This window comes from Linepithema humile, chromosome 3 (genome assembly GCF_040581485.1).
Source record: "Linepithema humile isolate Giens D197 chromosome 3, Lhum_UNIL_v1.0, whole genome shotgun sequence".
Taxonomy (NCBI): Eukaryota; Metazoa; Arthropoda; class Insecta; order Hymenoptera; family Formicidae; genus Linepithema; species Linepithema humile.
The window spans coordinates 13,776,785-13,798,965 of NC_090130.1; the positions used below are offsets into that span (position 1 = coordinate 13,776,785).

The 22,181-nt window shown below is 27.8% G+C and overlaps 2 protein-coding genes across 8 annotated transcripts in view; one reads left to right on the forward strand and one right to left on the reverse strand.

Annotated features, from left to right (window-relative positions):
- The window catches only part of Inos (Inositol-3-phosphate synthase), a 170,333-nt gene that overhangs the window by 103,978 nt on the left and 44,174 nt on the right, over positions 1–22,181 (reverse strand). For all 7 annotated transcript variants that reach the window (XR_010889355.1, XM_067352058.1, XM_067352062.1 and 4 more), the window contains one exon: positions 9,330–9,600. Coding sequence is in view for 6 of the 7 variants with exons in the window: in XM_067352058.1 (XP_067208159.1) it covers positions 9,330–9,600 (271 nt within the window). In the remaining variant the exon portion in view is untranslated. The remainder of the gene's footprint in view (positions 1–9,329; positions 9,601–22,181) is intronic.
- Positions 12,485–21,983, forward strand: LOC105677879 (uncharacterized). The gene is made up of 9 exons (XM_067352064.1): positions 12,485–12,746; positions 12,934–13,088; positions 13,631–13,923; positions 14,019–14,263; positions 14,333–14,686; positions 14,770–14,912; positions 14,994–19,621; positions 19,705–20,527; positions 20,615–21,983. The coding sequence occupies exons 1-7, from the start codon at positions 12,686–12,688 to the stop codon at positions 15,354–15,356; spliced, it is 1,614 nt and encodes a 537-aa protein (XP_067208165.1). The 5' UTR covers positions 12,485–12,685; the 3' UTR covers positions 15,357–19,621; positions 19,705–20,527; positions 20,615–21,983.

A 22,181-nucleotide genomic window follows, 5' to 3' on the forward strand; every position in this document is an offset into this window, starting at 1 on the left:
TGATCGAAATGGTCCCAGTTTGATCCAGAGTAAAACATTATCCGTATGATTACCTGAGGATATCCCGTGTAACATGTCCTGTGGATATCTTATGTACGATCTCCGCAGGACATCCCATTTTGATCAAAATGATCCAAACGATACAGATCGATAATAAATAATCATTCGTAGAATTTCCTGAAGATATTTCTAGTACAAAAAATATACGTACATTAAAATTGCTTTTTCTTCAAATTTAGCAAAAGATTTCTTACATAAATATTTTTTGTAAAACATTTTCTTTTTGCTTAATTTGAACAGAAAACAAATTTAATTTTGAGTGCATGCGTAGACACACATGTAATATACAAATATAATTTTAATCCGTCCATTTGTTAAGATCAAAGTACAAGTATAGAAAATATTTATTTCTATTAAATGACGATACTAGAACTTGGTCATCGAGTTCTTGGTTCGAGAAGCCAGTATATATAAGATTACCGCTTTTTGATTACCTAACCTTTCTCGGATCGACAACTCGAATCGAATTCTAGTGTCGTAGATCGGTGAACATTGAGATTAACGCAGGCAGTGAAGTGTGAGTTTTGTGCTTTGATTCTCCCTTAAAAAACGGAAAAAGACGCATAAGCGATAACATATAAGGCGTCAGAAACTATTAAATTGACAGATAATTATTAAAATCTAAAATTATTATATCATACGCAGGTCATCTTTCTATATATATCATAAATAAGGTTATGTTTGAGAGATGTTGGCTAGTAGAACACCACTACTACAATTTTTATTTATATATTTTATATTAATTTTTGTGCTACATATTGTATATTTATAGCACAATTATATATATATGTGTATATATATATATATATATATATATATGTATATATATATATATAATTTCTACAAATAAGTTAGTTTTACGTATACACACACATACAAACACATAAACATACACTTAAACACATAGATATTTACACTAATAAACCTATACATAATGCATATACATATAATACATACATTAGATTTAGTTATTAAATTATAAAAATTAGATTAACTTTCCATCTCATTAAACATCTGGTTTAAAAAAATTAAAAATATATTGAGAAGTATATGTTTATATTTATGTTATATAAATGTTTATACTATTTGTAGGTGCAGTTCAATTAAAATATCCGCAAGCTACCGAGCACGAAATTTCGGAACCAAATAAATCATGGCTTCGTCATGCAACTGAAAAAATAAAAAAACTGAATGCTGCACAATAAAATATTCAATATTTTTTTTTTATATTTTGTTCATGTGTATAATTCATACATAATATTAGCAATTTTATGTATAAAATATTATGTATGTAATATTATTCATATTAAGTTATAATATTTAGTAATATTAAGTTTATTAATTTATATCTAACACTGTGACTAGTGCAATTTTAAAATGTACAAGACGTATTTTTAGTTTTCGTTTTTATATATATAAATTTTATTTTTATTGTGATTATTTTTATATTATATAGTAAATAAAAAATTTTTAAAAAATTACATATTTTATAATGAAATGTGCTTCAAATGTACTATTATTTATATTACTTATATACGTACTTTACCTTTTTTGAAATGTGTCTATTTCTTAAAATAATGTAATTTTAAACTTGGCCGGAGACACCGCGTCTCCTGATATAATAGAAGGTTTTTATTTTTAGAAATTTTGCTAATAATCTTTCCTTTATGCTCATAGAGATACTTACATGTCAAATGTCTATATAAAATATTTGAAAAAATATGTATTTTGAAAAAATGTTTCAAAAATTGTTTAGTTTTAAAGGAGTAATAAAAAGTAGTAATAAAACAATATCTTGATAGTGGTGTCATTAAAGCGAGATTGTCGTAATTTTTAAAAATATAAATAATAATTAATATGAAACTTTTCGAGAGAAAAAGAAAGAGACGTTACTTATTAAGATTACTGTTTTATTGCTTCTTTAACTTAAAACTAGACAATTTCTGTTTAAATCTTTTAAAAAAATATATTTTTTAAAAACATTTTAAATAAATATTTAAAATAGATATTTTTCTGGGTGGTATTTATAGTCCGATTTTATATTTAGAATCGTCTTATGATTTCATTCAACTAATGAAATAATGTTGCACAACCATTTTGTTGATTGAATGAGGTTTTAAAATGATTTCGAATATAAAATCGGATTATGAACACCATCCTATAATTAATGATTTTATCTGGATTTTATCTGGATAAAAAAAGATATCCAGGGGACATTGTTGGGATCTAATTTAATCATATGTAGGATATCCCAGGGATATCCCAAGGATTTATTTTTGGATGTCCTACGGATATCTGAAAAGCGGACATTCGGATATCCCACGGATGCCCTACGGATATCCTACGGCTTTATACAGACATCCCAGGGATATCTGAAAATCCTTTACATTACATCCCACGGACATCCGTAGAATGAAATTTTGCTATGTGGGACTATATATCTAATTCGAAAAATATGTTATATGCTTTTCTTATTTTTATTCTTATGTAATTAATACAAAATAAATAAATAAATTAATTAATTATTTAATACATACATATACATATTGAATATAGTTATCTTTATTTTATATTTTATATAACTGAAATGATATATACTTTCATTATTTCAGTCATTATCATATAAAATACAAAATAAAGATAACTATTTATTGAATATATGTGTATATGTATATATTAATTAATTGATTAATTAGTTATTTAGTATTTACTACATAAGGATAAAAATAAGAAAAGTATATGACATTTTTCTTCAGTGATATATATAGTATTATATGTATATTTTTCATTTATTATTTTGTCATATTTAGTTTGTATTTATTTGACACCTTGTATACGCCTATGTTTTCTCGGACATTATATTGCAGCCTTGCGACGAAATTTCAGTCGAGGAAACAAGCGCAAGCCTCGTTTGTTTACAAACTTCCGATGACACACGTACACAGACCACACGTCAGTGTAGTTAGTCACCACTACAAACAAATGCGTACACACGGACCTACGCGGCATAGGTCCGTAGGCTGCGCCGATAATGACATTTCATTTTTAGTACCATCGAAATGATGGCGCTTTTGCGTCGGAGTTCGCCTGTCATTTCAGCATCCTCTTAATGATTTAGTTGAACCAGACGACAGGTTATTTTTCTTTAGAAAAAGACCTGTTGGTCTTACAAGTTAAATTAACGGGAGATGCCGCGTTAGTGAGAACAATCTATACAATAAATAATCTTGATGATTTATGCAAAGCATTAGAAAAGGAATTCGGAAATTCCAAAAGTTTTGACCATTGGGAAGTGGAAATTAATAAACTCCAGCAAAAAAGAAATAAATCCATTGAAGATTATGCTACTCTAGAGCCAGAAAATTAAATTCTGAAATGATTCTTGCAATTTCTAATTACCCTGATCCTACAGCAAGAGCAGGACTAAGAATCTTTGCAATGAATAAATTAATTACTCATTTCTTAGGCGGATTACACAATCAAACGGCACAACTTCTTTTATCACAAAAATTTAACACGTTAGAAGACGCAATAGAAAGTGCAACTAGGTACATTGCAACATCTAATTATCATTCAGAAAGATTTAGACAAAATAGATTCAACGATACATCGCGAATAACTTGTAATTACTGCAGGAAAATAGGCCACACAGAAAACGAATGTAAGAAAAAACGTTACGATTCACAAAATCTCTTGTAACAGTGCCCGCTATACGTCGCCTGCGCGCACTAGTCTTTGTGTTTTAGTTTGTAGTTGATTGTTACTATGGCGTGCGATACGTAGGCGTGCTTGTAAAAATCAGTTCTGTTTTTTGGTGAATAAAAAGTTACTTTTGCCATTATTTTCAATACATGTCTTCTTGTTATTTGTGAGAATTTTTCAGATACAGATCTCACGTACGGTATTATGAAGAATTTCTCTCTCTCAGAATTGACCCAACCGTCCGCATCATAACCTCTTTTATGAAATTTGTATTTAAGTTTATCATTTATGATATTAAATATGAATATGATTGGATATCCATTTTTTAATAGAATTTTCACTATTTCTGTTAAATTCTTTTGGTGGAATCGTGGATGAGATAGTGAGATGGCTATATCTGGGTAAAAAAACACCTTTTTTCATGAATGTATGGACTTTCAAAATGATAACTGCATAGGTTTTAAAGGTGTCCGTCCACGGCCAAAATTGGCCATTTTTACACTCCCTCCTTTGTATAGTTTATAAATAGTGTGTGCTTATCAAATTCTTCTTAATTCATTAAAATTCTTACAATTAGTTTATTGAAGTTCTGTGATTATAGTCCAAACAGTTTTAAACCGCAACTGTTTCTGGATGTAATTTTGCCTAATTTTTATTTTTGACACATAAAAATAGTTCTCACATTTATTAATTTTTAAGAATTGAATTTTCGTACTAATTCCGTATTAATTACGATAATAATCCTTATGTTCTAATAAACAAAATATTTTTTTCAATTTTTGTTTTAAAGGATGATATTATCAATTGTTATAATGAAATATATAAATTTGTCGATTTCTAGACATACATCACAATTAAAAATACATACCCATGCACAATAAAAAAAGATGTCTACTGGGTGGTTTAAAAATCCGGAAACGGACAATTATCTCCGAAATAATTGGTTTTATGGGAAAATATTTGAGACAAAACTTCCAGTGTTCAAAAAGTCTATTCAGTGGCCTGAACAGTTTGACCTTTAGTGGCCAAGATTATCTTGAATTTTTTAAATAAAAACCGCTATTTTTATTACATATTCTTGTGGCTGACGTCGAGATGTTTTCGAAACATTGGTTACAAATCTTTTTTTTTATGAGAACTTCCTGAGATATTTCCTATTTTATTATGATAGTTTTTTTTATAAAACGTAAAATATTCACTTTTGATAATCTTACCTTATTATTTTTATACGTAGAATAGTGAGAAAAAATAATTAATATGTAAAAAACAAAAAATTATTCAAAATTTTTTAAATATTTTACAGATATGTTGCTGCATTTTGTAAGATTGCAAATGTAAAAATTAGTATAATAATAGCTATGTTGGTAGGAAATAATTTATTTTTTATATTGAAACTGATTTGTAACCACCCTACAAAACTCACAAACCACCAATAGAATACATAGATTTTTCCAGATATTAGCATTTTATGCCGCACCGAAATCAAAGAAAACCAACTTTTCTATCAGACCAACGCCGAAAATTATTAAGTTGGAATGTAAAAAAGAAGGATAACAATTATAAAAACTCATGTTAATCCTTTTCGCGACAATTATTATCTTTCTTTTTGTTCAATATCAGTCCCTCGACAGTTTTCATTAACATTTTTCTTTTCTCGATTATTATTTTGCTAAATTCAGTCGGTCTTTTCATTACGGATTTGTAACTTCGCGAAACAGCGAATTTTTATCATTATAATCATAAACTTGTGCAAATTGGAACTGCCTCCAACAATTTTTGACCGAGCTGACCCTCCTGCGGACAAAATCGAGGACCGCCACTCACCCTGCCAATGACCCGTCCCATATCCACACTTGTAGCTGTCAAAAATCATCAACGAGTAAGTCTGTTTTTAAATTTAATTTTTCCTTCATCTCTAACCTCGTTTGAACGCGAACAATCTAGATTTTATTTTAATTTATAGTGCATAATTATTCGAGCGCAATCACCAATTCTCGCCGCCGTACTCGTTCGATTCGATCACAAGATCTTAGAGAATTTTTTATTTTCACGGGAGTAACATCCCTCTTATCGCCCTACCTGCGACACATTAGACCGAAATGAACCGAAGAACCATTCACCTGAATCATTCCACGATATTAACACGCACCACACATATACAAACAAACACACTTTATGATTCTCTTGTGATTGATTCGGAAAGGTCCCGCTCATCTTCTCCTTCCCCCTCCATCTAATTTATAGAGGAACCATATTCCTCAGTCTCTTCCTGAATCCATCCACGATGTATTAAATCTTCTCCTTGATGAATTCCCCGGTCTTGATTTTTACAACGCACCTACCCGACAACATTCCCCCGTATCTCGTCCTACCGCAATATCCTCTACACTCCACGACTGCTTACCTCATGTAAATTATTTCTTTCCACCAGAAGAGTGAACATTACATCCACACATACATACACAGAGTTATATTGATTAGATTTATACTAAATTAGATACTTGTAATAAGTTCAGCTATGGTTGTAAATTTAAGAACAAGTTTTTGTTTATTTGTTAGTTCATTAGTATGTAAAAGAGAATTTTATCTATTAAATTAAAATTTAGTCATAATTGTAATAATTTTTATATTGAGTAAACCCAACTCATTTTTAATTAAATGTAAATTTAAATTTATTTTAATTGTGTCATTTTAATTTCTAAAAGACCTCATCTGCATTTCTTTCGCTTAAGGCTTGCACTGGTTCCATCTCTGGTAATTGCGATCTCTATCTCAGACCAAAAAAGGAACTATCGAACGACATTACTAAATAACGGAGTAAAAGCGACTTTCAGTCGTTGACCCGTTTTTCAGAACCTTGCGAACCGTTCCGATCACTAGGTCAAACCCTTGAAAATCTGACCGGTGATTAACAACTGTTATGATCCTTCCGTGACTTTCTTAAGTCTGGACATAACAAATCAATATTAAGTTTTGTTTTAAACTCGGTAAACGTGACGTAAACGTGACCTATAAAATATATACAGGGTGTTCTAAAAGTATGGAAACGGTTGAATATCTTGTCAGGGAAGTACTTTCGCTGAAAACAGTAAATGGGAAAGTTTTAGGATTTTAATAGAGCTATCAGATAAGCAAATTCGATTTTAGGCCCTATGTTGAAAGTTATGGTAAAGTGAGAGAGAAAGAAACGCGTTGAGTGCGTGAACGCGTTGCTTCATTCTTGTTTTCTCTCCCTCTACCTAACTTTCAAGTCTTACAAGTGGAAAAGTACTTAATGAAAAAAATATTTTATTATAGTGTTTTGAAAAGCTCTCGAGATCAGCTACAAGAATGTGCAATAAAAAATGGGGGTTTCCATTTAAGAAATTCGATTTGGACCCTATAGGGCCCAACATGGGGCCCGGGCCCAAAATCGAATTCGCTTATTTGATAGCTCTATTGAAACCCTAAAATTTTCCCATTTACTGTTTTCAGTAAAAATACTTTCCTGACGAGATATTCGGCCGTTTCCATACTTTTAGGACACCCTGTATATTGAATAATATATTGAAATAAGATTACAGAAACAATTGCTTATATCATATTACAAGTTTTTTTAAGAATAATTTGCGACATTTAGAAAGAGCAGGGAAAGAGATGCAGAAGATGACGAAAAATTGGTACGTCCAAAAACGACCAAAAAGAGTCAGTTGATTTAAACGTAAATATATAATGCCGGTAAAAGAATTCAGTATATCAAAATTTACGATTCACAAGATTTTACACAATAATTGGAATAAACAGATTTATTCTGTTGATTTGTGTCTCATTTACTAACAGTTTCATAGCCAAATATGAGTTTTTGATAAAAAAATAGCAGTGATTGATTATCTGCCGTATTCATCTGATTTGGTTTCTTGCAACTATTATATTTTCTATTTTTACTTCAAATCCCGATGTGAAAGGGATTTGTTACAATAATATTTTAATCATCAAAGTAATATGACAAGGATCCTCAAGGCGATTTCACAAACAAATCTTCAAAAATCTGTTCATTGGTTGAACCGTGTCCAAAGCGATATCAATGCTACAAGAACGTATTATAAATAAAATAAATAATTTTTACATCCTGAAAAGAGTTTTCGGTGCAACCAGATTAGGAGCGAACGAATACAGGAGGAAAAAGAACGCGGAGCTATATCGGCTATACAATGACATAGATGTCATCTCTCACATCAAAATTGACAGATTGAGATGGTTAGGACATATCTGCAGGATGGAAGAAAACAATCCGTGCAAGAGAATCTTTGAAACCACATTGACAACAGAAGACCGAGGAGCAGACCAAGACTCCGCTGGTGGCGCGCGGTGATGAACGACATCGACTGTCTGGGCGTGCGTAACTGGAGGGCAAAATCCAGGGACAGAGATGAGTGGAAGTCAATTCTCGCTAAGGCTAAGGTTCTGTTTAGGACTGTAACGCCGTAGAAAAAATAATTTTTACACATATAGTCATGTGTTTGAATTAATATTGTATCAATTATGTTATTTTTCAGATATACTGTGTATTTGTATGTTCATGAATAAATAAAAAATTATGGCGTAAAGAGTGCGGCCAAACGTCCATAGACAATGTTCTCCACTTTACGCCACTCGAATTTGGGATCAAAAATGGTATGAGATGAAAGTGCTCGTTGAGCAGATTACGAATATATGTGTTATGTTCTACCGAGTATTCAATAAGTGTTTTTAATAACTTTTTAATAAACAACGAGCGACGGCTAAAATCTTTTAATTGTTACTCGGAGATATGTGCTTGACAACATATGTCAAGATCATTGACTTTTGAAGGTGCTGACCTTATGTGAATATTTACCTCTGATTCTTATCAAATCTACAAATACAATTATCAAAATACAGATGTAAAGATTATTTTTATATGTAAAAAATGCAAATTTACTAATTTTATTAATTTTACTAATTTACTAATTTTAAACGCTTAAGTTAGAGAACTGTATCTGTAACTGTAAAAGAGTAACTGTAAAAAAATAATGAAGCCCCATGTAAAACAATGGAATCATACTAAATTATGTCTTTGACAAAAATTTTGATTTATTTATAATCCTTTGCATTAAAAAAGTTGTAGCCTCTTAAAATACATTAACACAAACTTAATATTATTATAGATTATATAAAATTATAATTATTTATAATTATTTATAATTATTTATAATTATTTATGAAACAAATTTTAAGGTAAAAAGCAATTTTTGCAAAATATTAAGTTCATCCAAATGCTCTTTAAAAAATAAAAAATTATTATTTATATGTAAGAAAACTAATATAATTATTGTTTTATGTCATCAAGATAAATCTAATTTAACCTTATATTATTGATTACATAATTAAAATATGAAAACGTTAGATTTTTAAGAGGCAATAAATAAAAAATAATGATATATAAAAAAATTGAAAAGTTTGAGCTATGTAGAAATTCACGGATTATTTAGACTTTATAATTTATTATTTAGAGTCATTTTTGCAAGTTATATGCTTAGGAAATCATATTTTATCAAAATTATAATTACCTGATTCGAGGCGATAAAATCGGGATAATATATGCTCTTCCTAGGTCGCATGTGCATCATATAGGGTCGCAATTGTACCTGCAGATTTATATCCAACACCTTGGCGCGCATCATAGCTTCTGCAAGATTCATATCCGAAATGTCCCATCCGTCAATTTCGATATCATTGGGATTAACCATGGGAAGCATACTGGAGATAGGAACATAAACATCTTCTCCTTCACTTTTTCTGCCTAATTTCACAGTGGACGCTTGAGTTAGAGAACCGTACCTAAAGGACAAAGAAATAATAGACAAGAATGGTAAAATCTAATATAAAACAACAAAAAAATAGATAAAAATCGATAGAAGTGAAGATAAACACGATAATATATAATTACAATACTAATACTAATACTATCCTGTAAAACAGGATAGTATTAATATTAGTATTATATGTGGACCATTTTTGATCCTATAACTTTGGACTATAACTTCTTTAATGCAAAAAATCATTTTTGGTCCACATATAAGTAGAAAATTAATAATTCTATATAAGAAGACATAAGAGTTAAATATTACTTAATATGAGGATAGTAGGAGTTTATATAGAAATAAATAAAGATGTGTATGTATGCAAAAAATAAACGGACATAGTGTAAGTTAGATTAAAAAATACTACAATTTTTCTCATTATAAAAATTTTGAAATTCGCAAAAATAATAACAAGAGGTGGGGATAAATTAAAAAATAAACCATTTTTTAAAAATCTAGCTACGCGGTTATAAAGGCCATAATGTAGCATAAAACTTTTATTGGAAACATTTTTTTATAACTCTTCTTGTTTTCATGATATTTACATAGAAAGAAAAAATCCGTTTTTTTTTTAGAGGGGTGTATCAACCCCTAAACCTTTGATTGGGTACGTATAAAAAAAATACGTGTCACCTAAAATTGTATATTTTACAACATATTTCATCGAGAATCAAATCGGAGAGGGACACTTATGATGATTCCCTTGTTAGTATAGTATTCCCCTACAATAAGCTCTCCTCTCTTAATATTTCCTTTTTCCTTTTCTCTCCCTACATAAAGTCTCTCCTTGGAATCTTGGTTTGTTGTCTTATTTCATGTAGTCCTTCTCTAATGACAAGTCATTGTAGAAGATGGTTTGGTTTTATTTCATATTACGAACGACAATTTTACCAAAATGACGTTATATCATATTAGTGGTGGGTATAAAAACGCCAAACTGTTTGACAAAACTGTTTTTTAACAAAAAACGAATGAACTGTTTTTTTCGAACAAACAAAAACAGTTGAATCTTAGACGTAGGCCTGTGGCACACAGGACTCGTTAACGCTTGTCGCGCGGCAAGACGCGACGCGCCAGTCAATTTTTTGCTTATAAAAAAGTTGATTGGTTATCGCGTTGTCTTTGTCGTGTTTTCGTCACTCGTGTACGCATAATCTTAATCACTGCTAGTGAGTAGGGCTTTAGTCTAGTTGTAAACTCATTTTTTGACAGAAAGTTCATTGACCTATTAAAAAAATTGTTTTATATTAGTCAGTGTTATTTATAATGGTGAACAGTAGAAGTGAAATTTGGAATTACTTCACTAAAACTGATAGTGATAAAGCCATGTGCAACATATGTAAGCAATTCATATCGTATAAGTCGACAATAACAAACTTAAAAGGTCATTTACAAAGAAAGCATATTGTCGCATACACAGGCTGCGTTCCCATTTCGTCTCACTCAGTGCAGTATCCAGTGGCCGCCATTTTGCTGGATACTGCATTGGAGAAGCGTTCCCAAATTACTGGATGGCTAGTGGCTAGTGACAGTTTCGCACACGTATTAGCTCATAACCTAAATAAAATTGTTAGTTAATATGTAAATAGTGTTGAAGCAATTATTGCCAGTAAAGATTATTATATTGATAAGTAAATATTTCAATTAGCAATGTATTAATAAGTGTTAGCGTTATTTTTATTAAATATTATAACGACGATTATACCGATTATTTGTTTGTATAACTTCACATTTAAAAACAATAAATTATTGTATATAATGTTTATTGTATATAATTATTGTACATAATTTTATTTTTTCAGTACACATTGATTTTTTTTATTAATGTGTTGTTGATGTTTTATTAACGTGTTGTGATTATTCTGAACGAGGTACGATTGTCACTAGCCAGTCCAGTAATTTGGGAACGCTTCTCCAGTGCAGTATCCAGCAAAATGGCGGCCACTGGATACTGCACTGAGTGAGACGAAATGGGAACGCAGGCACAGATTTAGTTTCTAGAAACGCACGAGAGCAAAAAAAAATGGGAAATCTATTGAAAACAATAATAATAGCGAAGAAGTTGTAGACGATCCCACACTGAGAAAAAAATTTCCTTATTTTCAATAAATCTATTTACTACTAAAATCTACAATAAAAATTATGAATTTCAGTAAATAATATATTTCAATGTAGAACATTTTTTTTAATTATAGCAAACAACGATATAAAAATTAGGAAATCGTTTTTTGTTGACATACTTATTACAATAGAAGTTAAATTTATGTAATTGAAGTTTAAGATTTATTAAAATATAGTAAAGAAGTTTATAAAATTTAATATCAGAAAGTTTGAATTTTTAAAAAATAAGAATTTAATAAATATTTACTAAAATTTATGTCTCTTAAGACTGCAAAATAATAAATAATTACTTAAAAAACAAAAATGTATATGTATTATAATTTATTGCATTTTAGAAAATATATACTTTAATAAAGTTCATATATTTGTTAAAGACAAAAATAATATTTGATTTGTAATGATTAAATTTTCTAAATTTTAAAACGCATTTTTTTTAATAATATAAATCTTTTCTTGTATTAAAATAAATAAAAAATATAATCTTTATGTACCATTTCGTACATTTCGTAAGAAATGGGAACGTCTTATGCATAAGGAGTCTCCGGTTAGTAGTGTAATAATGACCGCGTTCAGCAGACTCAACAGTTGTAGATTTTCCGTTGAATCTCGATTGTTGATTTGTTGGTTCTAAAAGTAAGAGCCAATCATGTTCGATTGCTACTAACGCAGCTAATATATAGCATATATAAGAAACGATCTATGATGCGCATACGTTTTACGCATCACGCGATTTTCTGATTGGCCTAGCATCGCTAGCTCACATATTACTACGCCGACTCTCAATTGTTTTCTTGTCTCTTGTCTCGCAGATCGTAGATCGTAAGTCGTGTTTGCTAGAACCTTCTGTTTTTTGTTGAAGTCATATTAAAATTATTCACGAAAGAGAGAACGTATCTATTCAACATATCTATTTAACCAATACTTCTTACAATTAGCTAAAAATGGAAGTGACAGATGTTTTGATAAATTTGGGCATAGGTGTTTACGCTGATGTTTTTCGCAGTAAGTAAAATGATAATTCTTGTATAAAAGCATTCATATCCCCGTCTGTATACGATCAATTTTAATTATATAGGAACATATTATAAATATTACTTTATGTAATACTGCATTATTTTAAATATTCTAAAAAATTTTGTTTTTTAATCGACTAATACATCAATATAAATTTTTTTTATTTTTATTAAAGAAAACGGAATCACAATGGAACTTATGGGCCAATTAGATGCAAAATTAATTGCTGAATTAATCCCAGAAATAGGTCCACGCATAAAGTTTATGTCTTATTGGAAAGCTAACTTTTTCAAAAATGAAATAGCAGCAAATACATCTATAGAAATCGATGTAAATTTTCAATGTTAAATATTGATAATATTTTATTAGCTCTGTTGATTTGTTTTAGTTTATTTGACAAAGTTTATTTATTTTTGTGCTATAAAAATATTTAAAATTTTTGTGTATTTTATAATTTTATTTATCGATATAAAATTTTTCTAATGTTAACATATTTTTTAATTTTATTTTTTTACTGTATTTTTTAATTTATAATTATTATTTGTTTTATATAGGTTAATATTGGATTTATACAATATAAAAAAAGAGAAGAAAAAGAAATATTCAAAAATAAAACTGTTTCCAATCTTCCAATATTAAAGGCAAATTTTTTTAGTTTAAAAATTTTCTAGCACTCGTATTTTTGAGTATACGATTACAATAATAAAAAAGATCATTTTCACACATTTTACATATATATAGCATGTTGAAAAAGTTATTTTACTTAAAACATAATTGTATATAATAAATGTTAACAAAACAACAGAGTTAAATTTTAACGTTTTTAAAAAATATACACTTATAAAACATAATAAATTTATTAATGTTTTTAGAACGTAGAAAATAATAAAAATGTCAACAATTCTAATGAACAGAAGTTACAGAATACAATGCAAGAGACAAATAATTCTGTAATTAATGAAGAAAATACATTATATAGACAAAATGCTTTTTGTTCTAAAGATCAATTTATGTTAGACACAATGCCTAGTATTAATGATTTATTAGAAAAATCACAAACTGGTAGAATAATTTTACAAGTTTCTAAATCTAAGGAACTTAATGGCTCTATGAGGAACAAGTTGTGTAACATAATCGTTGGATACATGGAAGACAATAACATTATGTACACTTCAAAATTATTATTATAAATATTATTTTATTTATATCATTTATATCATTTATTGTTTTTTTATAATTTTGTATGTATAAATTTTGCAGTATGTCAAATAAAATAGCTGAAGAAATATCAAAACGAATTACCAAAACATTTCCTTCAGAAGCTAAAGGCACTTATTTTATAGAAGGAAAAAGAAAAGTTGACACTAAAGATAAAAAGTCAATAGCTGCAAGAGGTAAACTATGGTCTTGTTGGCGCAACAGAAGATATGCCATATCCAAATTACAAAAAAAAATTAAACATGAAGCCATAAATGATGATATAGATAATTCCTCTGATAATGATGGTAATTTAATAAATAAAATTTTGTAAATAAATTTTTTGTAATTATTATTAATAATAATGTTTTTATTAGTTGTTTCTAATGAAGATGTTAAAGAAAGCTTGGACTGGTTAAAAAATAATCAAACACCTTGGGAGATTGTTTTACAAAAATGGTCTATAACATTTGAATATCGATATGGAATATTAATAAAATCATCTGATAAGAAATTAAACAAGATATTTGAGGAATGGCCACTTTTTAAACATCCAAATGGATATGAGTTTATCCATTATGATTTTAATAAAATGCAGTTATCAGATCTCGTTTTAACAATAGAAAAATGGAACGAGTTTTTCAAAACAATTACACAAAATACTTCAGTTATTGGTAAAAATGATAATTTTGTGGAATTAATGGAAAAATTAAATTTAGACATATCTGAAGGTAAAAAATTAATTTTTTTTGTCGTACGCGTAATATAATAATAATAATGTACTTAGTTATAAGTATAATTTTGGGTTTTTTAGATTCCAAAGTAACGATTGCTATACAACTTATTTCTTATATGATACCTCCAAAGCAAAGACTCAAACAACACAGTAGCAAAACTAAACAATATAGTAAAGCATCAATTGTGTCATCAAGAGATAGCATGATAAAATGTGTAACTGTAAGTACATTGATGCGTAATTTTTATTTACATCATTAGGATATTGATAAATATTGGTTATATAAATATTTTTTGTTGTAGACTTGCGGCGATATTACGAGAATTCGTCAAGAAAGCAATAATAAAGCAAAAGAAATGCGAACATGTGTACAACCTTACATAATAGTTGTTGGTCAACTTGAAAACATATCGCAATCATATGTTAGTATAGATGAGATTTTATATTCTACGAAATCTACATTACAAGCTTTAGATATTTGCTTTAAAGCTTTCCACGTCTTGCAAATCAACTACCCAGATGCTAGCAAACATTTATGGATGCTGATTCAAAAAGGATTATATAAATTTCACACACAATGGGATACTTCATTCTCAAATACGGAACATATATTAAAGAAGCTTACGGCAAATACAGATCAAAACATGCAAGTAGACAATAAATAATTGGAGCAACTTATGCTTTTATATGAGTAAAATTAAAATTGAGTTTTGCTTTTTGCTCATAAAAATGAGAAATAGGTTTTATTAGATTTTTAAGAGTTTTATTTTATAAGAAGTATTATTATTTTATTTGTTTCTAATTCTAACAATTTATTTTTTTTTAATTTTATATTTTATTATAATAGTAAGTTATATGCATTTTTAGTGCTTTTTGTTTGCTTTTGTTGTATACAATTCAAAAAATTTATTATAAACTATAAGTTTACAGTATTATTATCAGTATATAATCGCAAAGTTTTATATATAAAATGTTTAATTGTATGTTTTGTAATGAGTCATTTTTAGTTTTTAAACATTTCAAATGTCATATTAAGCTTAAACATAATGAGCAATTATATTCAGAGGTTATATGTAATTTTTTGAATTGTACAAATTCATATAGCACTGTTTATTCTCTCTTTCGACATATATGTACAGTTCATGATACACAGTCAAGTAAAGAACAAAAAAAGTATGATAACAAATCTATATCGTTAAACAAATCGATAAATAACGAAAAAAATTTCCATGATTTTAATTTAATTTCCAATTCAAATTTAAAATCTACATTCAATAACAAAGAAAATAACAAAGAAAATGACTTTCTTCAAGATTTCAGTCATAAAATGTTAAATGTTACATTGCGTTTAATTACAAGTTTATATTGTTTTCAAAATTTTAATAGGAAGAATGTTCATAAAATTAACAATATTTTTTCTACCTATTTGTCAGAAAGTTTTGAAATGTTGCAAGAAAAATATGGCAATACGAGTAACATATATAATGATTTAAGTATTATAAAAAATAATTTAAAAAAATTTGAAAGTGAATATTATACTTTCAAATATTTAACTGAAATTAATTGTTTAATAAAACCATCACAAATAAAAATTCACTGTTTTTTAGCTCCAAAAAGAAAAGGATTAAGAAAACAATTAGTCATAAATTATAAAAAAATTAGTATAATTTCTATGAAACTTGTTTTGCAAAAATTCTTGGAATTGCCTAATATTTATACTAATATTTTGGAATATATGAATAAATGTAAAAATAATACTCTACGTTATTAACTTCAATTTTTCATGGTCAAATGTGGACTTCTGGAGAAGTAAATCAAAATCAATTTACGTTGCCAATAGCATTATTTTTTGATGACGTAGAAATTAATAATCCGTTACGATCGCGAAAATCAATTCATAAATTAGGCGTCATTTATTTAACTTTACTCAGTTTACCTCCTCAATATTCGAGCAGTTTAAACAACATTTTATTTATGCAATTGCATAATTATCAAGATCACAAGAAATTAGGAAATAAAATCTTCTTACACGTTGTTAATCAATTAATAGATTTCAGCAATAATGGAATAACTATAAATGTTAACAATAAGGAGCAAAAAATATTTTTTCGTTTGATGTTTATTGTTGGGGATAATTTAGGCTTAAATACGATTCTTGGCTTTTCAAAAGGATTTAATAGCCAATATTATTGTCGTATATGTACAGCTACTAAAAAAGATGCACAAAAACTTATTTATGAAGAAAAAAAATATATTAGAACACAAAATAATTATCTCAATTGTGTTGTTAATTCAACATTTGGAATACAGGAGGAATGTATTTTTAATAAAATACCAAATTTTCACGTATTAAATAATTCATCCATAGATCCAATGCATGATTTACTAGAGGGAATTTGTAGGTATGATATAAGTCAAATTTTAAATAATTTTATTAACATTGAGCAATTTTTTACTTTAGAGGTTTTTAATGAGAGATTACTAAATTGTACTAGTTCATATAACGACAACATTCCACTGCCACTTACCTCAGAATCGATTAAAAACGGAAAAATAATCATAACAGCATCTGAGATGTATTATTTAATTAACAATTTGTCATTAATAATCAGTGATTTTGTACCAGAGAAAACTTAACTTGGCAACTGTATTTATTTTTAAAAAAAATAATGAATATCTCGTGTTCACATTTTCTGACACCTAAATGTATTGATATATTTGATCAGCTTGTATTTAATTATTTATCTTTGCACAAAAAGTTATTTAATGTTGCATTTAAACCTAAACATCATAATTTATTACATTATAGTAAAATTATGAAAAAATACGGGCCACTAAATCTTCTATCATCTATTCGTTTTGAGGCAAAGCATAAACAATTGAAAAGTTACGCTAAAGTTACCACTTCGCGGAATAATCCTTCCTATACGCTTGCTCTCAGACATCAATTAAAGCTCTGTCATCGATTTGTTTGCGGTGATGGATTTTCAGATCGCTTTCAACATGGTAAAAAATTCAAATTTTCTGAGATGTCCAACTATCTTGATATAAAAGATTTTTTACATTCCGAAATAAATTATGATAACTTAGACTGTGTATCTTGGATTATAATAGACGGAACACGTTACGAGATAAACAATATTATATGTACGGATATTCATGAACGTTCATTTGGAAAGATTCGACATATTATTTTTAATGAAAGCAAAGAAACATTCTTTTTATTTACAAAACTTTCTATTTTAAATTTTAATAGTCATAAAAGTGCTTACAAAGTAGTTGAAACTAATCAATTAACTTGTATTGAACAGAAAAATTTAGTAGATTACAAAGTTTATTTTATAACTAATGAAAATTATATTTTTTGTGAAAATTTCCATGAATTAATGTCTTAAAAATATGTCAGTGTCCGTAAAAATATCAAAATATCAATATAAAAATGTCAATAAAAGTGGAATTATGAAATATTAATGTGAAATAAAAGTGTTTTTCATATATTTTTATACATCTATTTTTTTATGCAGATTATTAAATAAAAAATACAATAATATAAAATATACCACAATAAAAAAAATAATTACATTTTAGTCAATATTGTATTTACAGAAGATAATTCTTTTACAATAAATAAATAAATAATTTAAAAAAAAAATTATTTTCTCTATATAAGTAAAATGTATATATTGTAGGAAATTATCAATTAGCAAATATAATTCTTCAAATATATAAAAGTAAATCTTTATTATATTATAAAAAATAATTGTTGTCATAAATAGATCATTCGCTTCTTGAAACATAATATTTTCTTAATATAAATAAATATTTATTATGTTGTCAAAAGTAATTTTCTAATTAATATATAATATACTTTTTTAATAAAAAATTGTTTTTTTCATATAAAAAAATATTTATTGCATTGTAAAAAGCAAATATTACAAATATTAAATAATTTACTTCTTAAAAATAATTATTTTCTTATTATAAGTAAATATTTATTGTATTATAAAAAATAATTATTATCATTAACAGATTATTTATTCCTTAAAGTATAATATTTTCTGAATATTAATAAGTATTTGTTATATTTTCGAAAATAATTTTTACAATTAATATATCACTTACTTTAAAAACAAATTTATTCTTTTAAATAAATAAATATTTATTATATTACAGAAAACAATTTACTTCCAAAAATAATCATTTTCTTTATATATAAATATATTTTTTATATTATAAAAAATTATTTTTAATATTAATGACTCTAATTTGCTTCTACTAAAAAATATTTTCTTCAAATAAGTAAATAAAATTGTTTAACTTAAGAAAAATGAGTCTTAGTTGTATGCAAACTAATCGTTTACTAAAATGAAGAAAATTTTCCTTTTTTATAGTATATTTTTTTCTCAGTGCACTCCTTCAACTTCAAGTCTTAATATTAATACTTCTTCTACTACACAACCGCCAGTTAAACACCAAAGATTACTGAGTTCGTACATTGCAAAAAAAATGTCACCAGATCAAAGAAAACTGATAGATCGAGATCTGCTTGACCTATTCATAAAAAGACTTTCAACCATTTAGCATTGTCGAAGATGCCGGTTTTTCCAAATTAATGAAGTAGATTTTCGGATACGAGTTACCTGAAAGAAAAACCATTTCTTCCGTCATGATACCGGCCTTGTACCATAAATGTTTTAAATCAACAAAAAATACTGTACTTCAAGAAGCAGAAAATGTATGCATTACAACAGACTGTTGGACCTCCTCCATTACTGAAAGTTATATAGCAATTACTGGTCACTATATTACAAAGCAATTCGATTTTAAATCAATTTTATTAAAGTGTTCTAATATCACTGGAAGCCATACAGCTAATAATTTGGCAACAGAAATCAGAAATGTAATAACGGAGTGAAACTTGCAAGATAAGGTAAATTTTAATAAATTGTATCTATTAATTTATTATTAGCTGATTTATGTATAAGTACTATTAATAAATTTTTTTTATTTAAGGTAAATTTCGCTGTTTCTGACAACGCTAGAAATATTACTAACGCCATTGAGAATATTTTAAAATGGAAACACTATGGCTGTTATGCACATACATTAAATTTAATTGTGCAGAAGTCTCTTCAGGAATTACAACCCATTCTAAAAAAAATAAAAAAAATAGTAAGTCACTTCAAAAGAAGCTCTCTAGCTAATGAAAAACTTTTAAAATATCAGGTATCATCTGGCACTTCGCAACCGAAACGTCTTATACAAGACGTAGCCACCCGATGGAACTCAACTTTTTACATGCTACACAGATTTGTTGAGTTAGAAGAAGCTATCAGGGCTACTATAACTTTAATAGACAAAGATTTGCCAGTAATAACAAGTGAAGAATGGCAAACATGTAGGTAACTTTGCGAAATATTGAGCCCATTTGAGGAAATGACTAAATCTGTAAGTGGTCAGAAATATATGACTGGGAGTTCCGTCATTGTAATTACAAGATGTTTGAAAGATACTTGTGAGAGGCTGGAAAAAAAACAGGAGTATTCGAAAGCAGCCAAAATTGTTATTACATCTCTGAAAAGAGGGCTTGAAGATAAGTTTAAACATATTGAGAGTAACAGTACGTTTGCCTTGTGCACATTATTGGATCCGAGGTATAAGGACCACGTATTCGAAGATCAATCAACTTTGGAGAATGCCAAAAAAAAACTTCGAAGCTTAATTGTGGAAATAATAGAAATAAAGAATAGAGCCAGCCACAATCAGTTACAAAATTTTCAAGAGCCATCAACAGCTTTACAATCCGCACCTCCATTGGAGAATGTAAATGCTTGAGGTATTTTTAACGAACTTATGGCAGATAAACGTCTACAAACCATCGCATTATCGAGAGCAATTAAAGAAATTGATTTTTATTTTAAAGGTGATATTTTGCCTCGTCTAAATGAGAGTGGTAAATGTAACTGCCCACTGGAGTGGTGGAAAAAACACCAACACGTTTATCCTAACTCAGCCGAATTATTTAAGACAAAATGTAATATAGTGGCAACGTCCGTGCCATGTGAGAAATTATTTTCAAAAACAGGAAACTTAATTAATAATAGAAGAACACGACTGGCATAAAAAAAATTGAAATGATTATGTTTCTAAATAGCAATATAGTTTAAATTTTATAAAAATAATATAAAGGTTTTTTTATATTTTCATATTTTCTTATCATATACTTTCTTATTAAGATATCTTTTTTTTTTTATATATATATTTTCTATTTGTGATATTTTAGTTTATTTTTATTTTTAATTTTTAGTTTTTTGTGGACTGAAAAATCATTTTAAATTTAAGTAGTATTTACGTATTTAACTAATGTTTAAGTTTAAGTTTAAATTTAAGTTAAGTAGTTTTGAGTTTAAAAGTTAAAAATACTGGAAAAATATCATATTTTTGTACATGTTTAGTGCAATAAAACTCTACTAGTCTACTATGTATTTACATATTGTATTTATTTTATTTTTTCAAATTATTCCTATATACTTATAGGTTTACATATAATATAATAGATATTTTTACATTACATTCCCTAACAGCACACGATATTTTGCGTATCATCCCATTTTCATACTCATTCTACTGTGATTATCCGTTAAATACTGACATCAATCCTATAATATCTTTTGCAGTATTATTCGGTTTTCTTTCGCACACGTATAATCTCAGGTTTGACTCAAACGTACGAAAGTGATACGTACGCACTTCTATCGCGCGCGTATAATCTCAGGTTTGACGAGACCAGCACTAACCTGTGCCATTTACATATGTAATTCCTTTCCCCGCTTGCCCGGCATCAAGTGACACCACGCAACACCACGTATCCGAGGTTTTACTGATATCGAAGGTAATCCTTTTTTCCTTTAAGTTTTATTTCACAAAATAGTGAATAAAGTGTAAGAGCTAGATAGTGTTTGTATATGATTTTTGTAATATTTTTATTATTTTTTATGTACTTGTTAAATTATTTTGCTTAAAATATTTTAAGGTTATGTTCGTAAACTTGCATTATAATTGCCTCTTACCTCTTTGGTTCTTGGTTAAATATACAATACATTTTCTTAATTATTTTTTAAACAATGTCTTAAAAAGATGATTTAACATAAAACTGTTTCAGTTCGCAGTATCGTTCCTTTGAAGTTTTCTAGCTTAGGCTTCTAGAACTTTATTTTATATTGTAAGTTTTATGTAAATATTTTTACGCTTACAGTCGTAATTTTGAAATAAAAATATCAATTAATAAGAAATTGACTGATTAATTAACCTAATCTAAATTATCCTATACAATATATAAACGCGCGCGCGTTTCAGCACTTGGCTGTGTAAATGTGTGCATGTATATGTGATCTATTGCACCATTCCCATTTTTATCCTATCTTGATACTGTCTTTAAACTATAGACCTTCCTGCAAAATTCTATGGAAGATGGTACCGCGGACATACGA